General features: G+C 40.1%; 1 protein-coding gene across 3 annotated transcripts in view; it reads left to right on the top strand.

The window, feature by feature from the left end:
- Positions 1 to 16,362, top strand: part of kcnip3a (Kv channel interacting protein 3a, calsenilin) — a 19,166-nt gene extending 2,804 nt beyond the window's left edge. The window contains exons 1-8 of one of the 3 annotated variants that reach the window (XM_053680085.1): positions 6,693 to 6,804; positions 8,139 to 8,263; positions 9,506 to 9,575; positions 9,698 to 9,768; positions 12,445 to 12,552; positions 14,334 to 14,438; positions 14,548 to 14,610; positions 15,307 to 16,362. In XM_053680085.1, coding sequence (XP_053536060.1) covers positions 6,693 to 6,804; positions 8,139 to 8,263; positions 9,506 to 9,575; positions 9,698 to 9,768; positions 12,445 to 12,552; positions 14,334 to 14,438; positions 14,548 to 14,610; positions 15,307 to 15,354 — 702 coding nt within the window. In that variant the 3' untranslated portion in view covers positions 15,355 to 16,362. Of the gene's footprint in view, positions 1 to 6,692; positions 6,805 to 7,042; positions 8,264 to 9,505; positions 9,576 to 9,697; positions 9,769 to 12,444; positions 12,553 to 14,333; positions 14,439 to 14,547; positions 14,611 to 15,306 lie in introns of those variants that run through there. The other 2 variants (XM_017466848.3, XM_017466845.2) reach the window with 2 other exon arrangements.

The following is a 16,362-nucleotide window of genomic DNA, read 5'->3' as shown; positions in this document are numbered from 1 at the left end:
CGGGAAGTTTGCGTGTTGTGATATTATATTTGCGTATAAGAGACTCTTAGAATTTAGTTCAAAAGTTTACGTCCTACATCCTGGACAACGGCAAAAAATCGATAGAATAACAATACATTTAATAATAATAATAATAAGAAGAAGAAGAAATGAAACAGAAGAAAGAAGTCAAAGCTGTGCCATGACTCTTGGACTTTAGAATCGATGTGAGTGTGACATCTGTTAGAATAGATACAGACAGGTGACAGATTAAAGGAAAACATTTTTTATGTCTGTTACGCTGTTAGGGTTTTTCTTCTCAGATGATTTGGCTTCCTTAGTGTGAAGTGTAAAGTACAAATCAATTCAGAGTTCTTCCGACCGGATCACCTTCATCCTACGATGATGAAACCTTTCTATGCCGATCGGGCGTGGTCTCCTCCAGGATGACTCCGCCCCCATCCCCACAGGGCACGAAGGCTGACTGATGAGGATGAAAATGGTGTAAATCACCATTAATAAATATACGATCACCAGATCGGAACCATTTTGACCTCCTCTCTCCGACACCACCATGAGAACACCAGCTGAGGCCAAATCTTTCATGAGAACCGTGTTCATCTCCAGTACTAGTACAGTTTCAGAGACTTGTAGAACGGATGCCACGCATGCGTTGAAGCTGTTCTGGTGGCTTGCGTTGGCCTGACGCCTTCCTAACACACGGTATATTGGGTTCTGTTTTAATATGCCATCTCGGAATACATAATTTGGCATGTGAGGTGAAGGAACGTAACCTAAGGAAACCTAACACTAAACTGATTTTGTTCTAAGGGTAGGGGGTAGGGTGAGATGATTAAATAAAATATAATATGATTCTCAAAGGTATTTGTGAGAGACATGATATGTATCATAATATATACTATAGGTTTGCTTACAAACTGACAGCAATACATCTGTGTTGCATAAATAAAAGTAAAAAAAAAATCATAATATATTTGCTGCTTCCAGTCAGGATGTAATCATTTAAAAATAATAATTATAATTTTTATTAATTTTTTTTAATATCTTATGAAAACATATTTGTTACATAAATGATCGCGGCATTGTCATCATATCGTCATATTATCCAGCCCTATCTGAGGGTGCACAAACTTTTGCACTCCCCTGTCAGGGATTTTTTTTTTTTAAATTTTGGACAGATTTCACACAATACTCTGATCATTTAATAGGTTATGGATATACACTGTTCTGTTCTCGACTGCTGCTCGGTGCTGAGCGTGTTTATACCCGACCCATGAGGAATATAAGGTGAAAGGTCAGATGTGTTTGTTTGTCTGCGTGTCTCTAGCCTTCGGGACGCTCTGCCTTGCTAACGCGATGCGCTATTCATAGCACTGCGGCGTAACGTGGACGTTCCGGCGTTAGAGTTATTAGGGGTTTATTATCGTACGCGTCCATATTAAATATCAGAGTGCATTTAGTCTTTATAAAGTCTCCGCGAGAGTCTCCGAGCCAAACATTATTAGCACGCTCGAAACACCCGAGCGTCTCCACCCACCCTCCGCCTGAGCTGCTTTCCCCGTAGCGTTTTGGCCTCTCCCTTTTCTCGAGCCCAAAAACAAGTCTAGCATTACTCTTCATCCATTATGCATGTAGTATTGAGTGGGCTTATTTTACTGCCTCCTTAATACGGGGTTTCAGAAGGACACTGTCCGTTCCTCAAAATACCCACACACACACACACGCTCGCACACACACACACGCTCGCACACGTACACGCCGTCCCATCCTTAACCACACCCATAAAAACATTTCACACTCCCCTAAAGCCTTAACGTTTCCGATACTCCAGTCCCTTAGTGGGTATCCACAGCCTGTAATCATCCCAAAAACTGATCGATCCATCTGCAGTGTGTTGCTCTTAGGGCTCCCACTCACTCCCTCCATAATGGGAGCACGGGTTCTCACGTTTCATACACAAGTGCTCCTGTTGGAACGCTGCTCCTGAAAGTTTGGGGGGGGGGGGGGGGGGGGGGGTTATGAACACAGCACTGAATCATCACTGAATAACAATTTGTATGGTATAACCTTTATAATAGAGTTCCTATGTATGGATTACAGTGTGTGTGTGTGTGTGTGTGTGTGTGTGTAAAGTAACGTGGTCACTGAGATCCCCAGACGTTTGACGGGAGGTAAAGTACCTGGATTAAAAAAAACAAAGGTCAAGGGTGTACATCATATAAAAGCGCGTGTACGTATACGTCGTGGTTTAGAATCGTCGTCGGAAATGCCGATGCGGTTTACGTCTACGTCCTTCGTTTGGCAGCACCACCGCTCTGAGATTCCCGCCGTTCCTCACGCGGCCCTGACCGACCCACGCGTCTCTTCCGAATCGGACACGCCGTTACTTCCTGCTCGGAAATAAGTTCCAGGGTTACGGACAACAGTTATATTAAGGATCGTATATAATACTTATGCTAAACGAACGCGCTATTTTTTTCTTCCCTTCATTATTTACGAGGAAAGACATTTGATGATTGATGGGCGTCGTTGCTTGAATATATTTTGGAAGAAAGTGACACGCCCTCCGTGATGGTGCTGCGGAAACGACCGTATTTGAGTAATGGTGCGTGATGTGTAGCTTTACCGTTAGAATTACTCTAATTAGAGCTCATTGAAGGTACTTGAATCGTTTTCAAGGTACGCTACGACGTTAGAGATACAAACAACAGGCGCAAAAGATGTCCGCTTGGAGGTACCACCCGACTGACAACATCTGGAAGGTACAGCTTAGTGCTTTTTTTTGTTGTTGTTGTTGTTGTAAAGACAGAGACAGGAAGACGGGTAAACGCAGGTCCTGTATTGCTTTTGAAAACAGACTTGTCCTGTCGTTGTAACGTAATTAATCTCCCCCGAACGATGTGTTTTAAACACGTTATTATTATTATTATCATTATTATTATTATTAGCGTGAGGTGTTTATTTCCAAGGCAGGGGTGCGTACGTGATGCGCTTGACACTGTAGCGTTTTCTGATTATTTCAACGTAATTACTATGACGTCATTGTCCAGAACATCGTCGTATTGTATCGAGCGTAGTTTCTCCACTAGAGGGAAGACACGGCTCTGGTTTCGGGATCCTCGCGGCTCGGGCTTGGCAGACTGACCCGGGAGGTGAAGAGTCTTTCATCTCGGGGATCGGATTTACAATGGAAGTCATTAACAGGGAAGGATAAGTGGTGATTAGAGGAGATAAAAGAGACAGATTTAAGACATAAATGCTGTAAGTACACGTCAATATGAAATCTGATATTTCCTGCTGTAAGATTACATTCAACCAAATACAGGATTATTAAACCTAGACATTAAAAAAAAATAAATAAATAAAAATACTTTCATGCTCAAAGTTTTCTTTTTGGTTCTTTTTTTTTCTTTCTTAAATTTAGCCGAAATGATCTGCCAATAGAACGAGACTTGACCTCTCAAGCTTGAAATGTTTGAAAAGGTCTCGAAATAATCCTTTTAGAATGGGATCATTTTATTGGTTAATCTTATCACAGGAAACACTCTGAACTGAACTGTGAAAGCGAAAGGTTTGACGATACACTCTAGATTCCTCTCCGCCCTTCCGACAGGGCGTTTTTTTTTAAGCATCCGAACCGTCAAAGCCGTGTTTCGGTTAAAGCGAACCGTTCCTTTTTCTGACACGCTGATACAGACGCCGATTAAATAAGCCCTCTTACACACCTCAGTCAACTGATCGATAGCTTCCTGGCCGGGTTCAGACGTCGACCCGATAACCTGCTAAAGCAAATATGGAGACGTGAAAAAAAATAAAATAAATAATAATATTTTTTTTTTAAAAAGTCAGAATGTCCTTGAGTGCGTTTGTACTGAAGTGGAGCGAGAGACAGTGAACGCCTTGTCTTTTTATTTGGACTTTTCCGACGCTCTTAGTCACAATCCATACCCGGAGTCAGCGCACAGACGAACACGCTTAATGGACAGAGATCTATATTCCTGACTGACACAACACACACACACACACACACACACGTCTCATTCCTGCAGCCAGTCAGGTATTTAGACACACATACACACACACACACACACACACACATGCACACTTTCTGTTTTATTACAGTTTTATAAATAGTGTGTCGCAGATTTAACACAGCAGCGAATAAAGACAAATATTCACCAAGGTGCATCTGGACGTTAAAGCGGTTCAGAATTCTACATTTAAAAACTATTATACGTTTAATAAAGATTGTATGACAAATCCAGAGAACCCGTTGACCCGAAGAACCCTCGACGAACTCGTGTGCGAGCGCCTAATTAGCTTGATCAATATAACCTCCTTTGGCAGTTTTTTTTTTCCCCACTATAGTCACGGAGATTTCTCGGTTCACTGTTCTAAGAGTAAACTCTTAGTAAAGGTTCCTTTGGATAGTTAAGGTGGTTAATGGCGACCTTTCTGTGTATATATACGGAGCGCATTCCACTAATATCGGCACCCTCAACTGGTAAATATGAGCAAAGAAGGCTGTGAAAAAATTGTTTTTATTGTTTAACCTTTTGATCTTTTGTTAAAAAAATACTCTGCTCTCATGGATATCAAACAGCACACGAGTTTATCTGCACAAGTATAAAACACAAGTTTTATGTGTGCAACAATTATTGGCAACCTTTTAGTCAATACTTTGTGCTACCTGTCTTTGCCGAGATAACGGCTCGGAGTCTTCTCCTATAACGCCTGATGAGGTTGGAGAAGACATGGCGAGGGATCTGAGAGCGTTCCTCCGTACAGAAGCTCTCAAGATCTTTCAAATTTCGAGGTTCAGGCTGGTGGAGTCTCCTCTTCGGTTCACCCCACAGGTTTTCTATGGGGTTCGGGTCAGGGGACTGGGATGGTCATGGCAGGAGCTTGATTTTGTGGTCAGTAAATCGTTTTTGTGTTGATTTTGATGATGGTTTGGATCATTGTCCCATTGGAAGATCCAACCACGGCGCATTTGAATCTTTCTGTCAGAGGCAGTCAGGTTTTCATTTAAAATCTGTTGATATTTGATGGAGTCCATGATGCCATGTATCCTAACAAAATGTCCAGGTCCTCTGGCAGAAAAACAGCCACAAAACATTAAAGATCCTCCTCCATATTTAACCGTGGGCATGAGGTACTTCTCCATACGGCTACCTCTCTGTGTGCTCCAAAACCACCTCTGTGTTTATTACCAAAAAGCTCTGTTTTGGTTTCATCTGACCGTAGAACCCGATCCCATTTGAAGTTCCAGTAGTGTCTGCACACTGAAGACGCTCGAGTTTGTTTTTGGATGAGAGTAGAGGACTTTTATCTCGAAACCCTTCCAAACAGCTTGTGGTGATGTCGGTGACTTCAGATTGTAGTTTCGGAGACTTTCTGACCCCAAGACGCGACTAACTTCTGCAGTTCTCCAGCTGTGATCCGTGGAGATTTTTTATCCACTCGAACCGTCCTCTTCACAGCGCGTTGAGACGATACAGACACGCGTCCAATTCCAGGTCGATTCATAACATCTCCAGTCGACTGGAACTTCTTCATTATCGCCCTGATGGTGGAAATGCACATTTTCAATGCTTGTGCTATTTCCTTATAGCCACGCCCCATTTTGTGAAGCTCAACAACCTTTTGCCGCACGTCACAGCTACATTCCTCGCTCTTACCCATCGTTATGAATGACTAAGGGAATTTGTTACCTCATATTTATACTCTTCTTCCTAGTCACCCAGGTGTATTAAAAATTGTAAAAAATGAATGGGAATATACTTCAAATATATTTTTCTCGCATGAATTCATAGCGGTGTCAATAATTGTTACACACATATATTTAACAAAGGTTTTTTTTTGTTTTTTTTTGATAAACCTGTGTTGTGTTTGCAATTGCTTGATATCCATGAGAGCAGAGTATTTGTGTAAATTATTTTAAAAAAGATCAAAAGGTTAAACAATAAAGACAATAAAAAATTTTCACAGCCTTCTTTGCTCATATTTACCATATAAGGGCGCCAATATTAGTGGAGGGCGCTATATATATATATATATATATATATATATATATATATATATATATATATATATATATAGTGTATAATATACTAAATATATGAGCTAGAAGTTCAGCATGTATGATTTTGTGTGTAATTGGGACAGTTTGTCTCCTGGGTGTTTGTCATAAAACTGTACTTTGAGCTGCCTCTGTGGATTTCTCAGTGAAAGGTTAATTAGATCGCAGAAAGGAAAGAAGATTGAAGGAGGGAAAAGACGAGAGAGAGGAAAGCGAAGGCTCACACCTGGATCTTGAGTTGACGTTACTTTGGATTACTCAGGAAAGCCTGCTTGTCATTTTTAAAGTGTTTTAACTGGATTTCGTTGCGTCACGTTTTTTTTTTTCCTTTCTTTCTTTTTCCTTCTCTTTAGTTAGATCTCTTTAGTCGCATCGTTTTTAAAAGGGAGAAACAGAAGGAAAAGAAATCAGCTTTGTTTTTCTTCTGGTGTACAGGATTAAGATTTTTCAAACTGAGAATGACGTGGACACTCGGTGTGTAGATGTGAGAGGAAGACTCGAAATAGGCGATTTGTTGGGGTTTTTTTTTTTTTTTTTGCTTTTTTTTTTTTTTTTTTTTGAGAGAGAGAGAGAGAGAGAGAACTGAAAGTTGAAGGTGTATAAACGGAGGATGAGTGTGAGATGGGAGACGGAGGGACTGCAGACTGTGGGTATCGTCTGCCTGGTGTTCATGTTCCTCAAACTCATGCACTTACTTGGACTTATAGACATCACCGAGACAGGTGAGAGACAGACGGACAGACAGACGGAAAGAGAGACAGATCGGTGTCGGTTTTATAATGTCCTCACCTCGGTTTGCTGTATATGTGTGGTTTATGCAAAAAAAAAAAAAAAAAAAAAAAATGTTTGACTTGACTCTTCTCTTCTTTCTTTTTTCTTCCTTTTTCACTCTCTTCTTTTCTCTACTATCCAATCATATCCCTCTCTCCCTCACTCGCTTTCTGTCGTCTGTGTGTGAAGACGGTGAGCATAAGCACGGTGAAAACCGACCCGGCCGTTTCTTCTGTTCACTTTTTTCCTCCTCTGTCTCGCTGTTGTGTCGTGGTCTTTGTGTGGTCTCTGTGTTTTGGTGTCTCGGTGCTTTTTTTTTTTTTTTTTTTTTTTTTTTAAACTGTGTGATTGGTTCCTGTTTATCTGTTTCCTGTGCGCTAAAGATCCTTTTCTCTGCTTTTTATGAGCACAATCCAGCCTGTTAGAGCGTGGGGGGAAAAAAAACACCACAGCAACAATAGACTGCGGTTTAACATTCCTGCTCCAGGTTAATGTAGTTAACATGTAAAGAGAAGCTTCTAGGGACCGGTTTAGCATCGTGCGCGCTGACGTTCTAAATCATCAAACACGCTTAGGGTTCTGTTCATTTGACGTTTCTTCCATTTCCAGAGGGCGTCTACTTTTTAAAGAAGGAACCATTTTTACATTGAACCTTCAGTGGTTTCTCCAGAAGGACAAGCCAAAGAGCCCTTAAGGCTTCTAGATTTAAAACAAAACTTGCATATAACTATATGAATCATTTCTAATATTCTACTCTATATTCAGTCTTTAGGCCACGCCTCCCACCTCAGATGCTTACTCGAGTTCAAGATGGCTGCCGGGACTGTTTTTGTTTTTCCGCGACACTGTTTTAGCAAGTGTGCACGATGCTAATCCGGACGCTGTAAGGTTTAGCTACGCAAAAATAATCCTCCAGTGCAGAACTACAGAAGGAGTATTTGGATCTATCACGACATGCTCTCCTTTTGTTTTTTTTTGTTTTTTTAATGTTATTTTATTTTCATGTTAGCCAATCACACAGAACAAGGCTTCTCTTTCGTCCAAATTTGTCCCGGGCTCTCTCTTTCTCTCTGTCTTTATTCTTCTTCCACTACAGTGCTAACTCTTTCTCGATCTCGCTCCCTCCTTCCCTCCCTCGTTCCCTCCGCCCTCGCTCCCATCGCACGTTCGCTACATCCTGTCCGTTTAACCTGCATCCCATTTCCTCACCCCCTTCCCTCCGTCCCTCTCTGTCTCACTCTCTGCCCCTCTTCTCCTGTCTTCCGTCGCTCTTTTTCTCCCGTAGACAGCAGCGACAGCGACTTGGAGCTGGCCACCGTCAGGCACCAACCCGAGGGCCTGGAGCAGCTGCAGGCTCAGACCAAGTTCACCCGCAAGGAGCTGCAGTCGCTCTACAGGGGCTTCAAAAACGTGAGAACCTGCTGAGCACTGACGGGGCTCGCTAGCCTCGCTGTTAGTCATTATCATGATCTATACTGTAAAAGCTTAAAGGGATAGTTCACCCAAAAATGAACATTCTGTCATTAATTACTCCCCCTCATGTTGTTCCAAAACTGTACGACTTTCTTTCTTCTGTGGAACATAAAAGCAGATATTTTGAGAAATGTCTCAGTGGGGGTTTTTTTTTATTTTTTTTTTTAAATCCATAAAATGGAAGTCAATGGGCACCAAAACTGTTTGGTTACCAACATTCTTCAAAATATCTTCTTTTGTGTTCCGCAGAAGAAAGAAATGCGTACAGGTTTGGAACGACACGAGGGTGAGTAAATGATGGCAGAGTTTTCATTTTTTGATCAACTATCCCTTTAATATCCGTACGTGCCTTTGGAAACGAGGGCAAGGACGACAGAGGTCAAGACAAAATGGCTTCCAAAACAGGAAGTCAGAGTGACGTCGTGTCGAAGTGCTCGACTGACTTCCTCGACAGCATTTGAGATACACCGCACCCTCGGAGAATCGAAACAAATATTTAGCTATTTATCTAGCTAGCTAAGTGATGAAGAGCGGCGAAGAGATCAAGGAGAACTTTTTACTCAGTCTTACTGACGGAATGCTGTTCTCGACCAGTCTACGATAACGATATATCAAGCGGAATACTGTATTCCAGGAGCGAAGAGCCCGGAACGCTTCCGCAAAGTGTCTGCGACGTAACCGCGACCTCGTACAAACTCCCGCCTTCTTCAGAACGGATAAACGCCGATCGTTTTTTCCCCCTCATCCAAGCAGTTCGCAAAGGTGGGGCGGAAAGATGTAGAACCAAAAACACATCAACGAATCATGTTTACTTTTAACAAGCTACTACTGTAGAGCAAGCCCCGCCCTTCGGGGGTCTGGGACGTCTGCGGTTCGAGAGAGGTTTTTAATTAGATGAGCGTGAAGATTCGCACAAATGTGAATCGTTAAAACTTTACATTTGTTGTTTTCATGGAAGCGATGCGGCGGGGGGGTGTGGCGGGGGGGACGGGGGTGGTGCAAGGTTCAGATCTAAAATCTAGGTCTAAACTTGAGGTCAAACACAAAGCTACAGACCTGAGACACAGCATTAAATCATCTGAAACATGATGTGAGCGCAGATTTAGGACAGCGGGAAGTGCGGGTGCTGTGGGTTTAATTAGACCTTTAATGAGTCCTTCTCTTCTCTTTCCATTTCAGGAATGCCCGAGTGGCCTGGTCGATGAGGAAACTTTCAAGACCATCTACTCTCAGTTTTTTCCCCAAGGAGGTAAAAAAAAAAAAAAAAAGGACCTCGTTTTTTTTAAATTTCCTTTTCTTTTCTTGTCACATACATAAAAACGAAGATTTCACACGCCGTACTCGCCCCGTGCGTTTACTTTCCTTCCCTAGATGCCACCACGTACGCTCACTTCCTGTTTAACGCTTTCGATCTGGACAGAAATGGCTCCATTCGCTTTGAGGTAAGCGCCACGCAGGCGAAAATGTCTTCAATATGGGCAAATGTTTCTAATTATGAGATGATTCCAGATCGAGTATAAGATTATTCAGCCTGTTAGATGGCCATTTACTCGTTTCAAGCTTTAGGACTTCATAGTGTATTGGCAGATAATAATTTCGCTTCTTTAGAGAAATAAATGCTTAAAATGAAGAAAAATGATTAGAACATGACTAATTGCATCGCGCTGGAAATGAGTAAAAATGTCGAGAAACAGATTTGTTAATAATAATATATTTTTAGTTTAATGTAATCCTGTAAAATGACACTTTTGTAACAGTAAATTTGTCTATATTCCAGATTTCACTTGCTAAGATGCCATTTTTTATTTGATTTCTGTTGAGGATTATGTGATTGGTCTGATTGATATATATAATATATAATAGAACTGATGCGTGTATATAATAGAACTACTGTATGTGACCTATCCGGTATGTTTCTATTTGATTGATGGTTGTGTTTCATAGCAAGACATTATGATTTGTCTGGGGTTTTTTTTTTTCGTTGTCTATAGTAAGTCTGACGTTTTATAGCTGGTCCTTGTCAGAGCAGTTTACACCTGTTGAATTCTCAATTCTGATTGGTCAGCAGCTCTGACCACGTCGTTCTGGCTACAAGGCAAATCACAGGTTTATATCAGTGCGCTTGTTCTGATTATCACGTACGCGACTCTCAGCGCATATTGCAGCTCACGGCGCGTACTTCCGTATTCGTCTACGTTGCCACGTGTGTTTTTGTTTTGGTTCATGTCTCGTCTCGTCTCGTGTCTTGTCAATGGTCGTCCGCCTCGTGTGTCATGACTACTCTCACCTGTTTTCACTTTGCCCTTTGATTAGTCTGTGTATTTAAGCCCTCGTGTTTCTTTGTTCGTTTCGAAGTATATACGCTCTGTGTCTTTTGTGTCAGTCGATACCAAGCCGTTGATTATTGTTTGTCTTTCTGGTTTTTTTTTAATCTAGCTTCTGGTTTTCTTGTTTTGCTCTTGCCTAGTCTAGTTCACGTTGTTTGTTTATTGTACTTTATTGAGTACAGTATGTAGTATTGTATTGTAGTACAGTATTTAGTATTGTATTGTAGTATGGTATGTAGTATTGCAGTATAGTATGTAGTATTGTATTGTAGTGTAGTTTATAGTATTGTATTGTAGTATAGAAGGTTGTGTTGTGTTGTAGAACAATATTTAGTATTGTATTGTAGTATAGTACGTAGTATTGTATTGTAGTACAGTATTTAGTATTGTATTGTAGTATAGTATGTAGTATTGTATTGCAGTATAGTATGTAGTATTGTATTGCAGTATAGTATGTAGTATTGTATTGAAGTATAGTATGTAGTATTGGATTGTAGTATACTGTGTAGTATTGTAGTATATTGTGTATAGTATTGTATTGTAGTATAGAAGGTTGTATTGTATTGTAGTATACTATGCAGTATTGTATTGTAGTATACTATGCAGTATTATAGTATAGTATGTAGTATTGTAGTATAGTATATAGTATTGTATTGTAGTATAGAAGGTTGTATTGTAGTATAGTATATTGTATTGTAGTATAGAAGGTTGTATTGTATTGTAGTATACTATGCAGTATTGTAGTATAGTATGAAGGATTGTATTGTAGTATACTATGTAGTATTGTAGTATAGTGTATATAGTATTGTATTGTAGTATACTATGCAGTATTGTATTGCAGTATACTATGTAGTATTGTAGTATAGTATGTAGTATTGTAGTATAGTATATTGTATTGTAGTATAGAAGGTTGTATTGTATTGTAGTATACTACTTAGTATTGTAGTATAGTATGAAGTATTGTATTGTAGTATACTATGTAGTATTGTATAGTGTATATAGTATTGTATTGTAGTATAGAAGGTTGTATTGTATTGTAGTATAGTATATTGTATTGTAGTATAGAAGGTTGTATTGTATTGTAGTATACTACTTAGTATTATAGTATAGTATGTAGTATTGTAGTATAGTATATAGTATTGTATTGTAGTATAGAAGGTTGTATTGTATTGTAGTATACTATGCAGTATTGTATTGTAGTATACTATGCAGTATTATAGTATAGTATGTAGTATTGCAGTATAGTATATAGTATTGTATTGTAGTATAGAAGGTTGTATTGTATTGTAGTATAGTATATTGTATTGTAGTATAGTATGTAGTATTTTATTGTATTGTATTTTATACTCAGATTCTCAAATATGATTGGTCAGTAGGTGTGCATTATTTTTATATAACAGCACAGGTAGCTCTGGCTGTAACGATATTAATATTAATATGCATTGTAATTATTATTGATGTTATATACGCTCGTTCTAATGCACTATCGTTTCTCATAGACAGGACTCGTACGGCGGACGCTCCACATAATCTAAGCCTAATGATAAAGGGTTTTAAAAATGTGTTGCTGTTTAACAGAGTAATTCTAATAATCGTTGATGTGGCGAAGTTTTTTGTTAGGAGATGTTTATTTAACGTTTATAGAAGAAGTCAGCACTCTCGGTCTCAGTTACGTTTATTGTAGTCTTTGGCCAGTGTGCTGTCCTGTACTTTGTGTGACAATGCACCAAAAAGAATTCCTTGTAAACCTTGTATTCGGCGTATAAAAAACTGTCTCTGATTCTGATTTAGGATTTTGTGATCGGTCTTTCCGTGCTCCTGAGAGGCTCCGTCACAGAGAAACTGAACTGGGCCTTCAACCTTTACGACATCAACAAAGATGGCTACATCACCAAAGAGGTATCTTAATGTTATTTAGTGTTATTAATCCTATTTACACACTATTTTAACACTATTTTGAGTTTGAATCCTATTCGGTAGAGAAGAAAAACTCTATTTTAGTTTTATTTTCCTAATAAGGTGTGGACGGTACTTGAGTAGTTCTACTTGGTTACTGTACTTAAGTATTAGTTTGGTGTAGTTATACTTTACTTGAGTATTATTGAACTGGAATATGTGTACTCTTACAGCGTCCTCCACTAATATTGGCACCCTTGTATGCTAAATATGAGCAAAGAAGGCTGTGAGAAATTGTCTTCATTGTTTAACCTTTTGATCTTTTGTTTAAAAAAATCACAAAAATACTCTGCGGTCATGGATGTCAAACAATTTCAAACACAATACAGGTTTATAAAAAATATCTTTGTTAAATATAGGTGTGGAACAATTATTGGCACCCTTTTAGTCAACACTTTGTGCTGTCTCTCTTTGCCAAGATAACGGCTCTGAGTCTTCTCCTATAACGCCTGATGAGGTTGGAGAAGACATGGCGAGGGATCTGAGAGCGTTCCTCCGTACGGAATCTCTCCAGATCTTTCAAATTTCGAGGTTCACGCTGGTGGACTCTCCTCTTCAGTTCACCCCACAGGTTTTCTATGGGGTTCAGGTCAGGGGACTGGGATGGCCATGGCAGGAGCTTGATTTTGTGGTCACTGGTTTGATCTGACCGTAGAACCCGATCCCATTTGAAGTTCCAGTAGTGTCGGCACACTGAAGACGCTCGAGTTTGTTTTTGGATGAGAGTAGAGGCTTTTTTCTTGAACCCCTTCCAAACAGCTTGTGGTGATGTCGGTGACTTCAGATTGTAGTTTCGGAGACTTTCTGACCCCAAGACGCGACTAACTTCTGCAGTTCTCCAGCTGTGATCCGTGGAGATTTTTTATCCACTCGAACCGTCCTCTTCACAGCGCGTTGAGACGATACAGACACGCGTCCAATTCCAGGTCGATTCATAACATCTCCACTTCACGGGAACTTCGTCATTATCGCCCTGATGGTGGAAACGGGCATTTTCAATGTTTTTACTATTTCCTTATAGCCACGCCCCATTGTGTGAAGCTCAACAACCTTTTGCAGCACATCACAGCTATATTCCTCACTCTTACCCATTGTTATGAATGACTAAGGGAATTTGGCCTGTGTTACCTCATATTTATACCCCTGTGAAACAGGAAGTCATGGTTGAACAATTTCCTGTTCCTAGTCACCCAGGTGTACAAAAAAATGTAAAACATCAATGGGAATATACTTCAAATATATTTTTCTCATATGAATTCATAGGGGTGGCAATAATTGTTGCACACCTATATTTAACAACAATATTCTTTTATAAACCTGTGTTGTGTTTGCAGTTGTTTGATATCTATGAGAGTATTTTTGTGAATTTATTTTAAAGAAAAGTTCAAAAGGTTAAACAATAAAGATACATTTTTCACAGCATACTTTGCTCATATTTACCGTATAAGGGTGCCAATATTAGTGGAGGGCGCTGTATTAAAAACTGCAACTTTGTATGTCAAGTTCAGATGTGTTAAGACTAATTAATCGTTCATTTATTCATTCGTTTATTTGACAGGAAATGCACATTTTTGTAGTTTTCTCACGTCCGCCATGGCATTAGACTCTATAGTGCTCGCTGGATCAGAGAGTTACAGCATCATCTGCTGGACAGAATACAATACAGCCGTGTGTGTGTGTGTGTGTGTGTGTGTGTGTGTGTGTGTGTGTGTGTGTGTGTGCAGGAAATGCTGCTGATCATGAAGTCTATCTACGATATGATGGGCAGATACACTTACCCCAGCGTACGAGACGAAGCGCCGTCTGAACATGTGGAGAAGTTCTTTCAGGTACACACACACACACACACACACACACACACACACACACACACACACATATTTTTCCCCCTCGTAAAACACCACAGTGCTCCTCTGACCCGGTCACTGATTTCCGCAGAAAATGGACAGAAATCAAGACGGCGTAGTGACGATCGAGGAGTTCATCGAGACGTGTCAGAAGGTATTTACTTTCATTTCCACTCACTAAGAAAAAAACATACCTCAGTATAATGATCAGCACACGATAGAAGAATAATCGACTGTTACGGAAATTGTTTAATTTTGAAAAACGACATTTTCCTGCTTTATTTGCAAATATCGTCAGTACACTGCCGTTCCCTTCCGCCTGTGGAATGGAAATCGACTCATCGGACAATTTTCAGTCAGTATAAAGAAATGAATTATTTTATCGCAGCAAGTCTGTTATAGAGAATGGGACCGTGACGTCAGCCGAAGTGAGCAACGCAAGGCATTGTGGGATTTTAGGACACTGAAGCTGCAGTTTATTGTTTTTCATTCAGATTTACACCAACTGTAGATCTAAATCCTAGTAACGCAAATATCCAAATAATTCCATAGACTCGGCTAGGGGGCGTGGCCTACAGTTTAAACTAACAGTTGAACAGTTTTACTTATTACTTAATAATAATAATAATAATAATAATAACAACTTTGCCTTGGGTCAGGCCGCATCACACCTTCCTGTCCTTCCTGTCCAACTAAACTGTCTATAAACGTACTTTGTTAGTTAACGCAGTGATAAACTACAGAAGCAACTCGTCGACCAGAACCAGGAAGTAAAGATGGGGGAAAAAAACTGCATCTTTTTATTTTTGTCTGATCTTTTCCTTTAATCTTTGTCTTGTCTGTGTTGCAGGATGAAAACATCATGAGCTCCATGCAGCTCTTCGAGAATGTGATATAGAGATATAAACCAGGCCGCTCGCTACAGATACAACAAACTCCTGGGGGAAAAAAAAAAAAAAACACTCTTCCATTATCCAAATCCCCTCACACGAAGCCGGGAGAACAGCGTCTGGCACTCCAACTTGATAGAGACGACACGCAGGGGTAAAGAGGGCTGGGGAAGGGGGAAAGGAGGGGTGGGTGGTGTGGGTGGGTTTATTACTGCACAGCACAAAGTACATGAGGAAAAAAACAGAAGAGGAATGCAGAAGAATTCACGGGGGGGGGGGGGGGGGGGGGTGAATGGATTTTCTGGATTGAATAAGATGAGATCTTCATTTTCGTCTTGAAGCTTCCTGCTCCAGAAACGAACAGATCGTATGGATTATCCTGTAGATTTCACCGACATCACAGTTCCTCCAGCGACCACCGGGGGCACCAAAGACTCAAAGAAGCACAAGGGTGGGAGGGAGGGAGGGATGAGATGGGATGGGATGGATAAAATCACCAAAAATATATATATATATATATATATATCGGACTTAAGCATGCTTATCCAAAACGACGTGTGATTTTCATGGTTTGCCTGCACTGAGAATGACAAAGTTGTACATTTCCCTCTTTTTGTTTTGTGGGCCAGTAGATTTCTCCCAGAGGCGACACACACTACAGGACTCGTTTGTATAGCGTGACGTAGCGTAACTTATTAACTTATTTCTGCTCGAATCTTTATTGCACTGATCATCAACAAGGCCACGGTTTGGCTTTTTTCTTCTGAATTTTAACTTTTTTTTTTTTTTTTTTTTTTTTTTTTTTTTTTAAGTGTGTCCTGTAATGATATAGTGATTGATTCGGATTCAGTTCAGGGTGTGAGGGTGTGGCGGTATCGTGAGAAGAAAGACTTTACCTTCTTCATGCAATTGAGTTAGAATTCGAATCCACACATGCAGCGATGTAAATGTGTTCATATTATTTATTCTGTTTATTTGATAACGAATATTATGATGAATAAAGAATGCACTACTCA

Source organism: Ictalurus punctatus, chromosome 5 (assembly GCF_001660625.3).
Source record: "Ictalurus punctatus breed USDA103 chromosome 5, Coco_2.0, whole genome shotgun sequence".
Lineage (NCBI taxonomy): Eukaryota > Metazoa > Chordata > Actinopteri > Siluriformes > Ictaluridae > Ictalurus > Ictalurus punctatus.
Note: the sequence above shows the minus strand (reverse complement) of the source record. Positions and strands in the feature narration are given on the sequence as shown.